At 62.4% G+C, this 18,220-nt stretch overlaps 1 protein-coding gene across 1 annotated transcript in view; it reads right to left on the reverse strand.

The window, feature by feature from the left end:
* OPLAH (5-oxoprolinase, ATP-hydrolysing) overlaps positions 1-17,997 on the reverse strand; it is a 45,903-nt gene extending 27,906 nt beyond the window's left edge. The window contains 7 exon segments of the mRNA XM_058029748.1: positions 877-1,015; positions 1,697-1,862; positions 3,420-3,615; positions 8,098-8,221; positions 10,011-10,125; positions 14,908-15,099; positions 17,767-17,997. Coding sequence (XP_057885731.1) covers positions 877-1,015; positions 1,697-1,862; positions 3,420-3,615; positions 8,098-8,221; positions 10,011-10,125; positions 14,908-15,099; positions 17,767-17,940 — 1,106 coding nt within the window. The 5' untranslated portion in view covers positions 17,941-17,997.
* Between the last annotated feature and the right edge of the window lie 223 nt (positions 17,998-18,220).

Raw genomic sequence — 18,220 nt, forward strand, 5'->3', positions numbered from 1 at the left:
AGGGACACGGGGACAGACTCCGGACATGGGGACAGACACAGGGACACACATGGGAACACATGGGGACACAGGGACAGACATGGGGACAGACACGGGGACATGGGGACAGTGGGGACAGTGGGGACAGTGGGGACATGGGGACAGACACAGGGACACAGGGACAGACACCGGACATGGGGACAGACACGGGGACATGGGGACAGACACAGGGACACACATGGGGACACGTGGGGACACAGGGACAGACATGGGGACAGACACGGGGACACACATGGGGACAGACACGGGAATAGACACAGGGACATGGGGACAGACATGGGGACACAGGGACACACATGGGGACACAGGGACAGACATGGGGACACATGGGGACAGTGGAGACATGGGGACAGACATGGGGACAGACATGGGGACACAGGGACATGGGGACAGACAGAGGGACACGGGGACAGACACCAGACATGGGGACAGACACAGGGACACACACGGGGACACAGGGACACGGGGACAGATATGGGGACACGGGGACAGACGCGGGCACACGGAAGGGACGGTGACACCCACGGGCGCCCCTCACTCCCCTGGGACACACCTGGAAGCCCCTCCCTACATCTGCCCCCATCCCCGGAGCCCCCTCCCCACACCTGGAGCCCCCTCCCCACACCCGAAGAAGAGGCGGGAGCCCCCCACACACACCTGAAGCCCCCTCCCCACACCTGAGGAAGAGGCGGGAGCCCACCTGGCCCCCGGAGCCCCCTCCCCAGACCCGGAGCCCCCTCCCCACACCTGAAGAAGAGGCGGGACCCCCCCACACACACCTGAAGCCCCCTCCCCAGACCCGGAGCCCCCTCCCCAGACCCGGAGCCCCCTCCCCACCTGAAGAAGAGGCGGGACCCCCCCCCGGCCGCCACGGTGTTGATGTCGAGCTGCGGGGCCTGGATGGAGACCCCGGCCGTGCTGGCCTCGAAGACGTGCTCGAAATGCCCCGCGAAGCGGCTCACGTCCGTGGAGGTGCCTGGGGACCCCGAAAACGCCCCAAAAGTGACCCCAAAAACACCCCAAAACTGACCCCAAAACACCCCAAAACTGACCCCAAAATACCCCAAAATACCCCAAAACTGACCAGAGACACCCCAAAACTGACCCCAAAACACCCCAAAACTGACCCCAAAAACACCCCAAAAGTGACCCCAAAAACACCCCAAAACTGACCAGAGACACCCCAAAACTGACCCCAATCCCTCCAGGACCCCCAATCCCAGCAGGACCCCCGGGACCCCCAATCCCCCTGTGACCCCCAATCCCAGTGGGACCCCCACCCTCAATAGGACCCCAATCCCCCTGTGACCCCAATTCCAGCGGGACCCCCACCCTCAGTGGGACCCCCAATCCCCCCAGGACCCCAAACCCAATGGGACCCCAATCCCAGCAGGGCCCCCGGGACCCCCAATCCCCCCATGATCCCCCCATGACTCCAATCCCAGCGGGACCCCCACCCTCAATGGGACCCCAATCCACACTGTGACCCCCCCCGGGACCCCCAATCCCCCCTGTAAAACCCAATCCCAGCGGGACCCCCACCCTCAGTGGGACCCCCAGCCCCCCGTGACCCTAATCCCCCCCTGACCCCCCCGTGACCCCGATCCCCCCGGGACCCCCCAGTCCCCCCAATCCCCCCGTCATTCCCCGGCCTCACCTCCCATGTCGAAGCCGATCACGGGGGTCCCGTCCCGGGGGTCGAAGGTGGTCCGGGCGTAGCCCACGACCCCCGCGGCCGGGCCCGACAGGATGGCCCGGGCCCCCCCGAAGCTGGCCATGGGCGTGAGCCCCCCGTCCGAGCGCATGAACTGCACCGGGACCCCCTAAATTGGGGATACAGGGGGGTCAGAGCCCCCCGAAACTCCCATGGGGGTGAGCCCCCCGTCCGAGCGCATGAACTGCACCGGGACCCCCCTGAAATGGGGGGAAATGGGGGGTCAGAGCCCCCCCAAAGCTGGCCATGGGGGTGAGCCCCCCGTCCGAGCGCATGAACTGCACCGGGACCCCCTAAATTGGGGATACAGGGGGGTCAGGGGGTCCTGGGGGGTCCTGGGGGGCTCAGCGGAATTGGGGGGACATTGGAGGGGGCTCGGGGAGGCCCATGGGGTGGGAGGGGGTCCGTGGGGGGGGGAGGGGTCCGGTTGGGTGGGAGCCAATGGTGGGGGGGGGGGGCACAGTGAGAAATGGGGGGGGGTTCTGGTGGGAAATGGGGGGGTGTCAGTGGGAAATTGGGGGGGAGTTATGGTGGGAAATTGGGGGGGGTCCGGGTGGGAAATGGGGGGTGGCAGTAGGAAATGCAGGGGGGGGCACAGTAGGAAATGGGGGGGGGGGGTCCCGGTGGGAAATGGGGGGGGGGGTCCCAGTGGGGCAGGAGCCAATGGGAGGGTCCCAGTAGGAAATGGGGGGGCACAGTGGGAAATGGGATGGGGTCCAAGCAGGAAATTGGGGGGGGTCCTGGTAGGAAATGAGGGGGGGAGTCCCGGTGGGAAATGGGGGGGGGTCCCAGTGGGGTGGGAGCCAATGGGGAGCCCCAGAAGGGCCCAACAGGGGGGTCCCGGTGGGAGGGGGGACATTTGGGGGTGCCCTTGTGGGTCTGGGGGTGTCCCGGGGCTGTCCCAGCCGTGTCCCCGCCCTTGTCCTGGGCTGTCCCAGGGCGTCACAGGGTGTCCCGGGTCTGTCCCGGGTCAGTCCCTGCTCTATCCCGGGTCTATCCCGGGTCAGTCCCTGCTCTATCCCGGGTCTATCCCGGGTCAGTCTGTCTCACTCACCTTGAGCCCGTCCCAAAATCCCTGGCAGGTATCTGCGCACACCTGGGCTCAGGTAAGCCCAGGTCAGTCCCAGGTAGGCCCGGGTCAGTCCCTGCTCTATCCCGGGTCTATCCCGGGTCAGTCAGTTCGAGCCCGTCGCGGAATCCCTGGCAGAAGCCGTGCAGGTACCGGCGCACACCTGGGCTCAGGTAGGCCCAGCTCAGTCCCGGGTCAGTACCGGGTCAGTCCCTGCTCACTCCCATGTCTATCCCGGGTCTATCCCAGGTCAGTCCCTGCTCTATCCCGGGTCTATCCTGGGTCAGTCTGTCCCCACTCACCTTGAGCCCATCCCGGAACCCCTGGCAGAAGCTGTGCAGGTACAGGTGCACACCTGGGCTCAGGTAGGCCCGGCTCAGTCCCTGCTCTATCCTGTGTCTATCCCGGGTCTATCCCGTGCCAGTCTGTCCCGTTTCCATCTGAACTCACCTTGAGCCCATCGCGGAATCCCTGGCAGAAGCCGTGCAGGTACAGGTGCACACCTGGGCTCAGGTAGGCCCAGCTCAGTCCCTGCTCTATCCCAGCCCTATCCCAGGTCTATCCCGTGCCAGTCTGTCCCGTTTCAGCCTCACTCACCTTGAGCCCATCCCGGAAGCCCTGGCAGAAGCCGTGCAGGTACCGGCGCACACCTGGGCTCAGGTAGGCGTCGGCGCAGGCCGTGAGCCCCCGCGGCACCGCCCGCGCCATGCCGGCCACGGCCGAGGAGAGCGACACCTGGGAGAAACCCAGGGACAGCGCCAGGGCGCCCACCTGCTCCTCGTGACCCGGCCACCTGCGGGGGGACACACCTGAGTCACACCTGAGTCACACCTGAGTGTGTCACCTGAGTTACACCTGAGTTACAGCACGGCCGAGGAGAGCGACACCTGGGAGAAACCCAGGGACAGCGCCAGGGAGCCCACCTGCTGCTCGTGACCCGGCCACCTGTGAGGGGACACACCTGTGTTACACCTGGGGAACACCTGAGTAATACCAAACACCTGAGTTACACCTGAGTTACACCTGAGTTACAGCACGGTCAGGGACAGAGACACCTGGGAGAAACCCAGGGACAGCGCCAGGGAGCCCACCTGCTGCTCGTGACCCGGCCACCTGTGGGGACAGGTGAGTGTCACACCTGGGGAACACCTGAGTTACACCTGAGTTACACCATGGTCAGGGACAGAGACACCTGGGAGAAACCCATGGAGAGCACCGGGGAGCCCACCTGCTGCTCGTGACCCGGCCACCTGTGGGGACAGGTGAGTGTCACACCTGAGTCACACCTGAGTCACACCTGAGTTACACCTGAGTTACAGCACGGCCGAGGAGAGCGACACCTGAGTGAAACCCATGGAGAGCACCAGGGCGCCCACCTGCTGCTCGTGACCCGGCCACCTGTGGGGGGACACACCTGAGTCACACCTGGGGAACACCTGAGTGTGTCACCTGAGTTACACCTGAGTTACACCATGGTCAGGGACAGAGACACCTGGGAGAAACCCAGGGACAGCGCCAGGGAGCCCACCTGCTGCTCGTGACCCGGCCACCTGTGTGAGGGGACACACCTGAGTTACACCTGGGGAACACCTGAGTTACACCTGAGTTACAGCAAACACCTGAGTTACAGCACGGCCGAGGAGAGCGACACCTGGGAGAAACCCAGGGACAGGGCCAGGGAGCCCACCTGCTGCTCGTGACCCGGCCACCTGTGGGGACAGGTGAGTGTCACACCTGGGGAACACCTGGGGAACACCTGAGTTACACCTGAGTTACACCTGAGTTACACCTGAGTTACAGCACGGTCAGAGACAGAGACACCTGAGTGAAACCCATGGAGAGCACCAGGGAGCCCACCTGCTCCTCGTGACCCGGCCACCTGTGAGGGGACACACCTGAGTTACACCTGGGGAACACCTGAGTTACAGCAAACACCTGAGTTACACCTGAGTTACACCATGGTCAGGGACAGAGACACCTGAGTGAAACCCATGGACAGCACCAGGGAGCCCACCTGCTCCTCGTGACCCGGCCACCTGTGTGAGGGGACACACCTGAGTCACACCTGAGTCACCTGGGGAACACCTGTGTCGCACCTGTGTCACCTGTGTGTCACCTGTACCCCAAACCACACCTGTGTGAATCCCATGGACAGGGCCAGGGAGCCCACCTGTTCTTCATGACCCGGCCACCTGTGAGGGGACACCTGTGTCACACCTGTGTCACACCTGTGTCACACCTGAGTCACACCTGAGTCACACCTGTGTCACCTGGAACCCCCAATCACACCTGCAGAGCTGTCAATCAATCAGCCAATCCATCCATAAATCAATCAATCAATCAATCAGCCAATCAATCCCTCAATCAATCATTCGGCCCATCAATCAATCAGCCAATCAATCGATCAGCCAACCAATCAATCAGCCAATCAACCCATCAACCAGCCAATCAATCCATCGGCCAATCAATCGATCAGCCAATCAATCAACCAATCAATCAATCAATTAATCAGCCAATCATCCCATCGACCAGCCAACCAATCAATCAGCCAATCAACCCATCAACCAGCCAATCAATCCATCGGCCAATCAATCGATCAGCCAACTGATCAATCAAACAATCAAACAATTAATCAGCCAATCATCCCATCGACCAGCCAACCAATCAATCAGCCAATCAATCGATCAGCCAATCAACCCATCGTACAGCCAATCAATCCATCGACCAATCAATCGATCAGCCAATCAATCGATCAGCCAATTGATCAATCAACCAATCAATCAATTAATCAGCCAATCATCCCATCGACCAGCCAACCAATCAATCAGCCAATCAACCAACCAATCAATCAATCAATCAGCCAATCAATCAATCAATCCCCAATCTGGGGATTTTTCCCCTTTTTTTCCTCATTTTTTGACCTCCTGAACCCAAATCTGGGCATTTTCCTCTCTTTTCTCTTTTTTCCTCTCCTTTTGTCTCACTTTTTGAGCCCCAGAACCCAAATCTGGGCATTTCTCTCTTTTCTCTTTTTATCTCCTTTATTTTCGACCTCCTGAACCCAAATCTGAGCGTTTTTTCCTCTTTTATTTTTATTCTTTTTTTGACCTCCTGAACCCAAATCTGGGCATTTTTCCTCTTTTCTCTTTCTTTCACCTCTGGAATCCAAATTTGGAACTCTTTCTCTCTTTTTTTAAATCTTTTTTTGATCTCCAGACCCAAATTCTGGACTTTTTTTCTTTTTTTTTTTCTAATCTTTTTTTGACCTCCTGAACCCAAATCTGGGCATTTTCCTTCCTTTTTATCTCATTTTTTGACCCCACAAAACCCAAATCTGGGGTATTTTTCTCTCTCTTTTTTATTCTTTTTATTTTTATTTTTGATCTCCAGAACCCGAATCTGGGCAATTTTTTCTCTATTTTTTCCTCATTTTTTTGAGCTCCGGGACCCAAATCTGCAGATTTTTTTATTTTTCTCTTTTTTTCGAGCTCCAGAACCCAAATCTGGGCATTTTCCCCTTTTTCTCCTCATTTTTGAGCCCCTTCCTTTCCCCTTTTCCCGGAATTTTCTGGGCTCCTCCCATCCCAGGGTTCCACGTTTCCAGGTGAAATTAATGGGTTTAATTAATGCTAATTGGGTTTAATTAACGCCAAATTTGGTGCTAATTAACGCCAAATCGGTGCTAATTAACGCCCCGGGGAATGGGGCTGAGTTTGGGGTGAATTTGGGCTGAGTTTGGGTGAATTCGGGGCTGATTTTGGAGTGAATTTGAGGTGAGTTTGGGCTGAATTTGGGGCTGATTTTGGAGTGAATTTGGGGTGAATTTGGGGTGATTTGGGGTAAATTTGGGGCTGAATTTGGGGTGAATTTGAGGTGAATTTGGGGCTGAATTTGGGCCGAGCTTGAGGCGGTTTGGGCCGAATTTTGGGCTGATTTTGGGGTGAATTTGGGGTCAAATTTGGGGTGAATTTGAGGTGATTTGGGCTGAATTTGGGGCTGAGTTTGGGCTGATTTGGGGCTGAATTTTGGGCTGAATTTGGGGTCGAATTTGGGCTGAATTTGAGGTGATTTGGGCTGAATTTTGGGCTGAATTTGGGCTGAATTTTGGGCTGAATTTGGGGTGAATTTGAGGTGAATTTGGGGCTGAATTTGGGCTGAGCTTGAGGCGATCTGGGCCGAGTTTTGGGATGATTTTGGGGTGAATTTGGGGTCAAATTTGGACTGAATTTGAGGTGATTTGGGGTGAATTTGGCGCTGAATTTGGGGCTGAGTTTGGGCTGATTTGGGGTGAATTTGGGGTGAATTTGAGATGATTTGGGGCTGAATTTTGGGCTGAATTTGGGCTGAATTTGAGGTGATTTGGGATGAATTTTGGGCTGAATTTGGAGTGAATTTGGGGCTGAGTTTGGGGTCAAATTTGGGCTGAATTTGAGGTGATTTGGGGTGAATTTGGTGCTAAGTTTGGGCTGATTTGAGGTGAATTTGGGGTGAACTTGAGATGATTTGGGGCTGAATTTTGGGCCAAATTTGGGATGAATTTGGGGTCGAATTTGGGCTGAATTTGAGCTGATTTGGGAAGAATTTGGCGCTGAATTTGGAGTGGATTTGGGGCTGAGTTTGGGGTCAATTTGGCCTGAATTTGTGTCGAATTTCCCCTTTCGCCCAAATTTCTCCTCTTCCGACGTTTTTTCAGGCGAACTTTGGGCGTTTTTTGACCTTCGGAAATTTTGGGGTCGGGAGGGCGCCTTGGGGGACACCTGAGACACCTGGGACCCCCTCCCAAATCTCCCCACTTGAGCACAAGGGTGCAGAACTGGGGGACACGCCAGGCTGGGGGACACCCCCTAAAGACCCCCAAACCCCTCAGGGAACCCCAAATCCCCCCGGAACCCCCCAAATGCCCCCGTTTCTCACGCGTAGCTGTGCAGCAGCAGCACCGCCAGGCTCTGGGGACCCTCAAACCCCTCAGGGACCCCCAAATCCCCCCAAAGCCCCCCAAATCCCCCCCAAATCCGCCCGTTCCTCACGCGTAGCTGTGCAGCAGCAGCACTGCCAGGCTCTGGGGACCCTCAGGGACCCCCCAAATCCCCCCAAATCCCCCCGGGACCCCCAAATCCCCCCAGGGACCCCCCAAATCCCCCCCAAATCCCCCCAAATCCCCCCAAATCCCCCCGTTCCTCACGCGTAGCTGTGCAGCAGCAGCACCGCCAGGCTCCGGGGACCCCCAAACCCCTCAGGGACCCCCAAATCCCCCCCAAATCCCCCCGTTCCTCACGCGTAGCTGTGCAGCAGCAGCACCGCCAGGCTCCGGATGCCGCGGGCCAGGAGCCGCTCCAGGTCCGTGCGGAGCCGCGACACGTCCAGAGGGCGCTGCACCAGCAGGGTGACACCGGAGACACCTGGGGACATGGGACAGTGTCACAGTGTCACAGTGTCACCGAGAGCCCTGAGAGCCCCTACTGCACCAGCAGGGTGACACCGGAGACACCTGGGGACATGGGACAGTGTCACAGTGTCACCGAGAGCCCATAAACCCCCCCGCTGCACCAGCAGGGTGACACCGGAGACACCTGAGGGGACACGGGGACAGCCACAGTGTCATGGTGTCACCGAGAGCCCTGGGACACCCACACTGCATGAGCAGGGTGACACCCGAGACGCCTGAGGGGACACGGGGACAGGGACAGTGTCACAGTGTCACCTACAGCCCCTAAACCCCCCTACTGCACCAGCAGGGTGACACTGGAGACACCTGGGGACATGGGGACAGTGCCACAGTGTCACTGAGAGCCCTGAGAGCCCGGGGACACCCACACGGCAACAGCTGGGTGACACCTGAGACACCTGGCACAGGGACAGTGGCACTGAGAGCCCCCAAACCCCCCTGCTGCACCTGTAGGGTGGCACTGGCCACACCTGGGGACATGGGGACAGTGCCACAGCGTCACCGAGAGCCCTGGGACACCCAAAAGCCCCCAGCGCCACCTCACAGAGCAGCAGGGGACGGTGACAGCAGTGTCACCTGCCAGGTGCCACCCCAGTGCCACCAGCCCAGTGCCCCACCTTGTACCCGGGGCCAGGTGTCACTCCCGGGCAGGTGACAATGGCGACAATGGTGACACCCACCTTGTACCCGGGGCCAGCTGTCACTGCCCCACAGGTGACAATGGTGACAATGGTGACAATGGTGACACCCACCTTGTACCCGGGGCCAGCTGTCACTGCCCCACAGGTGACAATGGTGACAATGGTGACAATGGTGACACCCACCTTGTACCCTGTCCCAGCTGTCACTCCCGGGCAGGTGACAATGGTGACAATGGTGACACCCACCTTGTACCCGGGGCCAGCTGTCACTGCCCCACAGGTGACAATGGTGACAATGGTGACAATGGTGACACCCACCTTGTACCTAGTCCCAGCTGTCACTCCCGGGCAGGTGACAATGGTGACAATGGTGACAATGGTGACAATGGTGACACCCACCTTGTACCCGGGGCCAGGTGTCACTCCCCGGCAGGTGACAATGGTGACAATGGTGACAATGGTGACAATGGTGACACCCACCTTGTACCCTGTCCCAGCTGTCACTCCCGGGCAGGTGACAATGGTGGCAATGGTGACAATGGTGACAATGGTGACACCCACCTTGTACCCGGGGCCAGCTGTCACTCCCGGGCAGGTGACAATGGTGACAATGGTGACACCCACCTTGTACCCGGGGCCAGGTGTCACTCCCCGGCAGGTGACAATGGTGACAATGGTGACAATGGTGACAATGGTGACAATGGTGACACCCACCTTGTACCCGGGGCCAGCTGTCACTCCCGGGCAGGTGACAATGGTGACAATGGTGACAATGGTGACAATGGTGACACCCACCTTGTACCCGGGGCCAGCTGTCACTCCCGGGCAGGTGACAATGGTGACAATGGTGACACCCACCTTGTACCCTGTCCCAGCTGTCACTCCCGGGCAGGTGACAATGGTGACAATGGTGACAATGGTGACAATGGTGACACCCACCTTGTACCCTGTCCCAGCTGTCACTCCCGGGCAGGTGACAATGGTGGCAATGGTGACAATGGTGACAATGGTGACACCCACCTTGTACCCGGGGCCAGGTGTCACTCCCGGGCAGGTGACAATGGTGACAATGGTGACAATGGTGACAATGGTGACACCCACCTTGTACCCTGTCCCAGGTGTCACTCCCGGGCAGGTGACAATCCTCCTGCTCCGGGATCAGCCGCTCGTCCACCTCGATCACCTCCTCGTACAGCACGTCCGGCATGGCCACCTCCTGCCATGGGGACACCGGGGGACACGGCGGTGACACGGCGGTGACACGGGGGTGACACGGGGCCACATCCCCCCAGGGACACCGCGGGGACGTGCGGTGACATTGCTGGGGTGGCACTGGAGTGACATTGTGGGGACACGGGACAGGAGTGGGGTGGGACAGGAGTGGGACACAACAGGGACAGGGCAGGGACAGAGGTGGCACTGGGACAGGACTGGGGTGGCACCAGGAGAGGACTGGGGTGGGACAGGGACAGGAGTGGGACAGAGCTAGGGTGGCACTGGGACAGGAAGGGGACAGGAGAGGGACAGGGCCAGGACAGGGGTGGCACTGGGACAGGAAGGGGACAGGACTGGAGTGGCACCAGGACAGGACTGGAGTGGCACTGGGACGGGACTGGGACAGAAACAGGGACAGGGGTGACACCAGGACAGGACAGAGGTGGCACCAGGACAGGGACAGGGGTGGCACTAGCATGGCACTGGGATGGGACAGGGACAAGAAAGGGACAGGAATGGGGTGGCACTGGGACAGGAGTGGGACGGGATTGGGATGGCACCAGGACAGGAATGGGGTGGCACCGAGGCTGGGACAGGAGTGGGGTGGCACTGGGATGGGACAGGGACAAGAAAGGGACAGGAATGGGGTGGCACCGGGGCGGGGACAGGGACAGGAGTGGGGTGGCACTGAGACAGGAAAGGACAGGGCTGGGGTGGCACTGGGACAAGAGTGGGACAGAACAGGGACAGGGCAGGGACAGGAGTGGCACCAGGACAGGACTGGGATGAGACAGGGACAGGACTGGAGCAGGACAGGGACAGGATTGTCCCCTGTCCCGTGTCCCCTGTCCACCGCCCCGTGTCCCCCCCGTGTCCCCTGTCCCTGTCCCTGTCCCGCTGGCTCTGGCCAGGCCACGCGGGCCACGGGCCAGGCCTGGCACCGAGCCCGGCCCCGCTCACGGGACAGGGACAGGGACAGGGACAGGGACAGGGGACACGCCAAGGACACCTGGCCGGGCTCCGACACGCAGCCGCGGGGGACACAGGGGGACACGGCGGGGACACAGAGGGGACACAAGGGGGGGACACGGGTGGGGACACGGCGGGGACACCGAGTGCCACAGCAGGGACACCGTGGGGCACAGGGACAGGGTGGTGGGGACACCGTGGGGCACACGGGGACACGGTGCCAGCCTGAGAGGAGACACAGTGACAGGGTGGAGGAGACAGTGTGGGGCACAGGGAGACATGGTGCCAGCCCAGGAGGGGACAGTGACAGGGTTGTGGGGACACTGTGGGGCACACGGGGACACGGTGCCAGCCTGAGGAGGGACAATGTGGGGCACACGGGGACACGGTGCCAGCACCAGGAGGGGACACTGTGGGGCACACGGTGCCAGCCCCAGCAGGGACACGGGGACAGGGTGGTTGGGGACACCGGGGGGCACACGGGGACACAGTGCCAGCACCAGCAGGGACACGGGGACAGCGTGGTAGGGGACAGTGTGGGACCTGGGGACACGGTGCCAGCCCAGGAGGGGACACTGAGCCCCAAAGCAGGGTCAGTGTGGGGCACAGGGGGACATGGTGCCAGCCCCAGCAGGGACACGGGGACAGCGTGGTTGGGGACACTGTGGGGCACACGGTGCCAGCCCCAGCAGGGACAATGTGGGGCACACGGGGACACGGTGCCAGCCCCAGGAGGGGACACTGCGGGGCACAGGGGACACATTGCCAGCCTGGGGGGGGACACACAGGGACACCGTGGGGCACAGGGGGACACGGTGCCAGCCCAGGAGGGGACACAGGGACAGGGTGGTGGGGACACCGTGGGGCACACGGGGACAGTGTGGGGCACACGGAGAGGGGACACAGGGACAGAGCATTTGGGGACACCGTGGGGCACATGGGGACACGGTGCCAGCCCCAGGAGGGGACACACAGGGACAGAGTGGTGGGGACACCGTGGGGCACAGGGGGACACGGTGCCAGCCCCAGGAGGGGACACACAGGGACAGAGCATTTGGGGACACCGTGGGGCACACGGGGACAGTGTGGGGCACACGGTGCCAGCCTGAGCAGGGACACTGTGGGGCACACGGGGACACGGTGCCAGCCCAGGAGGGGACACAGGGACATGGTGGTGGGGACACCGTGGGGCACAGGGGGACACGGTGCCAGCCTGAGGAGGGACACTGTGGGGCACACGGGGACGCAGTGCCAGCCCCGGGAGGGGACACACAGGGACAGAGCATTTGGGGACACCGTGGGGCACACGGGGACACGGTGCCGGTCACGGGACACGGTGCCGGTCACAGGACGTGCCAGCGCCGTGCCAGGCGGCCACGGGTCACCGAGGGGACACCGGGCGGGACATCGTGGGGGGCAGTGAGGGGACACCGAAGGGACACTGAGGGGACACTGGGGGGACATTGTGGGGGTGAGTGAGGGGACACTGAGGGGACACTGAGGGGACACTGGGGGGACAGACATGATGTGTGTGACCAAGGGGGTCAGCGTGGGGACACTGAGGGGACAGGGGAGTCACAGGACACACCGAGGGGACACTGAGGGGACACCGAGGGGACACGGGGGGGTCACAGGACACAGGGGACATGGGGCACTGCGGGCACAGGCACCTGGCACCCCCACCCCAGGGGACACTGGGACAAGGGGGATGTGGCACCACAGAGCCGGCAGTGCCAGCGCAGGCACAGGTGTGCACAGGTGTGTGTCCAGGGGTGTGCCCAGGTATGTGTACAGGGGTGTGCCCAGGTGTGTGCCCAGGTGTGTGTGCAGGTGTGCGCACAGGTGTGTGTACAGGTGTGTACAGGTGTGTGTACCGGGCTGTCCAGGTGTGCCCAGGTGTGTGTGCAGGTGTGCCCAGGTGTGTGTACAGGTGTGTACAGGTGTGTACAGGTGTGTGTACAGGGGTGTGCCCAGGTGTGTGTACAGGTGTGTGCCCAGGTGTGTGTACAGGTGTGCACAGGTGTGTGTACAGGTGTGTGTACAGGTGTGTGCCCAGGTGTGTGTACAGGTGTGTGTACAGGTGTGTGTACAGGTGTGTACAGGTGTGTGTACAGGGGTGTGCCCAGGTGTGTGTGCAGGTGTGTGCACAGGTGTGTGTACAGGTGTGTACAGGTGTGTACAGGGGTGTGTACAGGGGTGTGCCCAGGTGTGTGTACAGGTGTGTACAGGTGTGTGTACAGGTGTGTGTACAGGTGTGTGCCCAGGTGTGTGTACAGGTGTGTACAGGTGTGTGTACAGGTGTGTGTACAGGTGTGTGCCCAGGTGTGTGTACAGGTGTGTACAGGTGTGTGTACAGGTGTGTACAGGTGTGTGCCCAGGTGTGTGTACAGGTGTGCACAGGTGTGTGTACAGGTGTGTGTACAGGTGTGTGCCCAGGTGTGTGTACAGGTGTGTACAGGTGTGTGTACAGGTGTGTGTACAGGGGTGTGCCCAGGTGTGTGTACAGGTGTGTGCCCAGGTGTGTGTACAGGTGTGTACAGGTGTGTGTACAGGTGTGTACAGGGGTGTGTACAGGGGTGTGCCCAGGTGTGTGTGCAGGTGTGCGCACAGGTGTGTGTACAGGTGTGTGTACAGGTGTGTGCCCAGGTGTGTGTACAGGTGTGTACAGGTGTGTGTACAGGTGTGTGTACAGGTGTGTGCCCAGGTGTGTGTACAGGTGTGTGTACAGGTGTGTGTACAGGTGTGTACAGGTGTGTGTACAGGTGTGTGTACAGGTGTGTGCCCAGGTGTGTGTACAGGTGTGTACAGGTGTGTGTACAGGTGTGTGTACAGGGGTGTGCCCAGGTGTGTGTGCAGGTGTGTGCACAGGTGTGTGTACCGGGCTGTCCAGGTGTGCCCAGGTGCATGCCCAGGTGTACCCAGGTGTGTTCCCAGGTGTGTGTACAGGTGTGCCCAGGTGTGAGCCCAGGTGTGTATACAGGTGTGCCCAGGTGTGTGCCCAGGTGTGTGCCCAGGTGTGGGTACAGCTGTGCCAAGGTGTGCCCAGGTGTGTACAGTTGTGCCCAGGTGTGTGCCCAGGTGTGCGTACAGGTGTGCCCAGGTGTGTACAGGTGTGCCCCCTGGTATGTGTACAGGTGTGGGTACAGCTGTGCCAAGGTGTGCCCAGGTGTGCTGAGGTGTACCCAGCTGTACCCAGCTGTACCCAGGTGTGTGCCCAGGTGTGTGCCCAGGTGTGTGCCCAGGTGTGTGTACAGGTGTGCCCAGGTGTGTGTACAGGTGTGGGTACAGCTGTGCCAAGGTGTGCCCAGGTGTGCTGAGGTGTACCCAGCTGTACCCAGCTGTATCCAGGTGTGCCCAGGTGTGTGCCCAGGTGTGTGCCCAGGTGTGTGCCCAGGTGTGCTCACCAGGTCGAAGAGGCGGGGCCGGGCCTGGGTGCCGATGTGCAGCAGGTGTCGGGGTGGGGTTGGGGCTGGGTTTGGGTTTGGGTGGGTTTGGGGTTGGGTTTGGGGTACAGGTGTGTGCCCAGGTGTGTACCCAGCTGTACCCAGGTGTGTGCCCAGGTGCTCACCAGGTCGAAGAGGCGGGGCCGGGCCTGGGTCCCGATGTGCAGCAGGTGTCGGGGTGGGTTTGGGGTACAGGTGGGGGTTCAGGTGTATGCCCAGGTGTGCCCAGGTGCTCACCAGGTCGAAGAGGCGGGGCCGCGCCTGGGTGCCGATGTGCAGCAGGTGTCGGGGTGGGGTTGGGGCTGGGTTTGGGGTTGGGTTTGGGGTTCAGGTGTGTGCCCAGGTATGCCCAGGTGTGCCCAGGTGCTCACCAGGTCGAAGAGGCGGGGCCGCGCCTGTGTCCCGATGTGCAGCAGGTGTCGGAAGCCGCGGGTCACGGCCAGGGCCGCGCGCTCGCCCCGGCGCTGCAGCAGCGCGTTGGTGGCCACCGTGGTGCCCATGCGGATCCACTGGATCCGGGACCCGTCCAGGGGCTGCTCCCGGGGCAGGGGCACCCCCAGCTCCTGTGGGACCCCAACATTCACCTGTGGGACCCCAGACCCACAGCGGGACCCACGGCGGGACCCACGGCGGGACCCCAGCCCCATTTAGGGACCCACAGCCCCATTTAGGGACCCCAGCCCCATTTAGGGACCCCCAGCCCCTCTGGGTGCCCATGCGGATCCACTGGATCCGGGATCCGTCCAGGGGCTGCTCCCGGGGCAGGGGCACCCCCAGCTCCTGCGGGACCCCAACACTGAGACCCCAGACCCACCTGGGGACCCCAGACCCATTTAGGGACCCCCAGACCCATTTAGGGACCCACGGCAGGACCCCAGCCCCATTTAGGGACCCACAGCCCCTCCGGGTGCCCATGTGGATCCACTGGATCTGGGATCCATCCAGGGGCTCCTCACGGGGCAGGGGCACTCCCAGCTCCTGCGGGACCCCAAAATTCATCCAAGGAAGCCCAAAATTCACCAGGAGACCCCAACATTCACCTGTGGGACCCCAGACCCACAGCAGGACCCCAGCCCCATTTAGGGACCCACAGCCCCTCCAGGTGCCCATGTGGATCCACTGGATCCGGGACCCATCCAGGGGCTCCTCACGGGGCAGGGGCACCCCCAGCTCCTGCGGGACCCCAACACTGAGACCCCAGACCCATGTGGGGAGCCCCAGACCCATTTAGGAACCCCAGAGCCATGTGGAAACCCCCAGCCCCATTTGGGGACCCCCAGCCCCATTTGGGTACCCCAGACCCATTTGGGGACCCCCAGCCCCACTTGGGGACCCCAGACCCATTTGGGTACCCCCAGCCCCATTTGGGGACCCCCAGCCCCATTTGGGGACCCCCCAGACCCCCGGTGCCCAAGTGGATCCACTGGATCCCAGACTCGTCCATCCTGGGGCAGGGGCACCCCCAGCTCCTGTGGGACCCCAAAACTGAGACCCAGACCCCAGCCCCGTTTGGGGACCCCAGACCCATTTGGGGACTCCCAGACCCATTTGGGGACCCCCAGAGCCACTTGGGGACCCCAGACCCATTTGGGGACCTCAGACCCATTTGGGGATCCCAGCCCCACTTAGGGACCCCCAGCCCCGTTTGGGGACCCCAGACCCATTTGGGGACTCCCAGACCCATTTGGGGACCCCCAGAGCCACTTGGGGACCCCAGACCCATTTGGGGACCTCAGACCCATTTGGGGATCCCAGCCCCACTTAGGGACCCCCAGACCCATTTGGGGACCCCAGACCCATTTTGGGACTCCCAGACCCATTTGGGGACCCCCACACCCACTTGGGGACCCCAGACCCATTTAGGGACCCCCAGACCCATTTGGGGACCCCCAGACCCATTTGGGGACTCCCAGCCCCACTTGGGGACTCTAGACCCACTCGGGGACCCCCAGACCCATTTGGGGACCCCCAGACCCACTCGGGGACCCCCAGACCCATTTGGGGACCCCAGACCCACTTAGGGACCCCCAGACCCATTTATGGACCCCCAGACCCACTCGGGGACCCCTAGACCCATTTGGGGACCCCAGACCCACTTAGGGACCCCCAGACCCATTTAGGGACTCCCAGCCCCATTTGGGACTCCCAGCCCCACTTGGGGACCCCCAGAGCCACTTGGGGACCCCCGGACCCATTTGGGGACCCCAGACCCACTCGGGGACCCCCGGACCCATTTGGGGACCCCCAGCCCCACTTAGGGACCCTCAGACCCATTTATGGACCCCCAGACCCATTTGGGGACCCCCAGAGCCACTTGGGGACTCCAGCACCATCTCGGGACCCCCAGACCTCCCTGGGGACCCCAGCCCCACTTGGGGACTGCAGACCCACTCGGGGACCCCCAGACCCACTCGGGGACTCCCAGCACGGGGTTGGGCCGGGGGTCCAGGCAGGCCCAGGGCCGGGCTGGGGTGGGGAGGGGCCGGAGGGGTCTGGGGGTTCCTCTTGGGGTGGGGGGTCCCGAAATTTCCCACGGAGGTCTCGGGGAGAGGCACCGGGGGGGGGTCCCGGTGAGTTCCTGAGGGGGTCCCGGGGGTCCCAGGGATTCTGGTGGTCCCAGAAGGGTACTCGGGGGGTTTGGGGGGTCCCGGGGGGTCCCGGGGGTCCCAGCAGGGCACTTGGGGGGTCCCGGGGGTCCCACCATGTCCCTGCCGTGCTCCCGGGGGTACCGAGGGTCCCGGGGGTCCCGGGGGTCCCAGCAGGGCATTCGGGGGGATTTGAGGGGTCCCGAGGATCCCGGTGGTCCCAGAAGGGTACTCGGGGGGTTTGGGGGGTCCTGGGGGGTCCCGGGTGTCCCACCATGTCCCTGCCGTGCTCCCGGGGGTACCGAGGGTCCCGGGGGTCCCAGCAGGGCACTTGGGGGGATTTGAGGGGGTCCCGAGGATCCCAGGGATTCTGGTGGTCCCAGAAGGGTACTCGGGGGGTTTGGGGGGTCCTGGGGGGTCCCGGGTGTCCCCCCGCCATGTCCCGGGGGCCCCGGTGGTCCCAGAAGGGAATCTGGGGGGTCCCGCCATGTCCCTGCCGCGTCCCCCTGCCTTGTCCCCGCCATTCCCGGGGGTCCCGTTGCTGTCCCCCCGCTGTCCCCGCCGTGTCCCCGCTGTCCCCCGGTGTCCCCCCGCTGTCCCCCCGCCGTGTCCCCGGTGTCCCCCGGTGTCCCCCCGGTGTCGCACCTCCTGCAGGACGCGGCGGATGCCCTCGGTGGGCGCGTCGCGGTACGCGGGGTCCTCGGAGAGCAGCTTGAGGACGCGGACGCGGCCGCCGGGGCAGCGGGCGAACACGTCCGTGAAGGTCCCGCCGCGGTCGATGGCGAACTGGAAGCCGCCGGGGCCCGGCGGGGCGGCCATGGCTGCGCAGGGAGCGGTACCGGGAGCGGGATCGGGATCGGTACCGGGAGCGGCGGCGCTCGGGGCCGGGGTGGACCGGCCTGGGCAAGGTCAGCGCCGGCCGGACAGGGGTCAGCGGGAACGGCAGAGCGGAGCCGCCCGCTCCGGCCCGCCCAGCGCTCGGTGCCGCCCGGTGCCGGCGGGACACGGGCTCGGTGCTGTCCCGGTGCCGGTTCTGACCCGCTCCGAGCGCTCGGGACGGCCGGCGGTGCCCGCTCGGGACCGGGACCGGGACCGGGAC

Source organism: Melospiza georgiana, chromosome 1 (assembly GCF_028018845.1).
Source record: "Melospiza georgiana isolate bMelGeo1 chromosome 1, bMelGeo1.pri, whole genome shotgun sequence".
Classification (NCBI taxonomy): domain Eukaryota; kingdom Metazoa; phylum Chordata; class Aves; order Passeriformes; family Passerellidae; genus Melospiza; species Melospiza georgiana.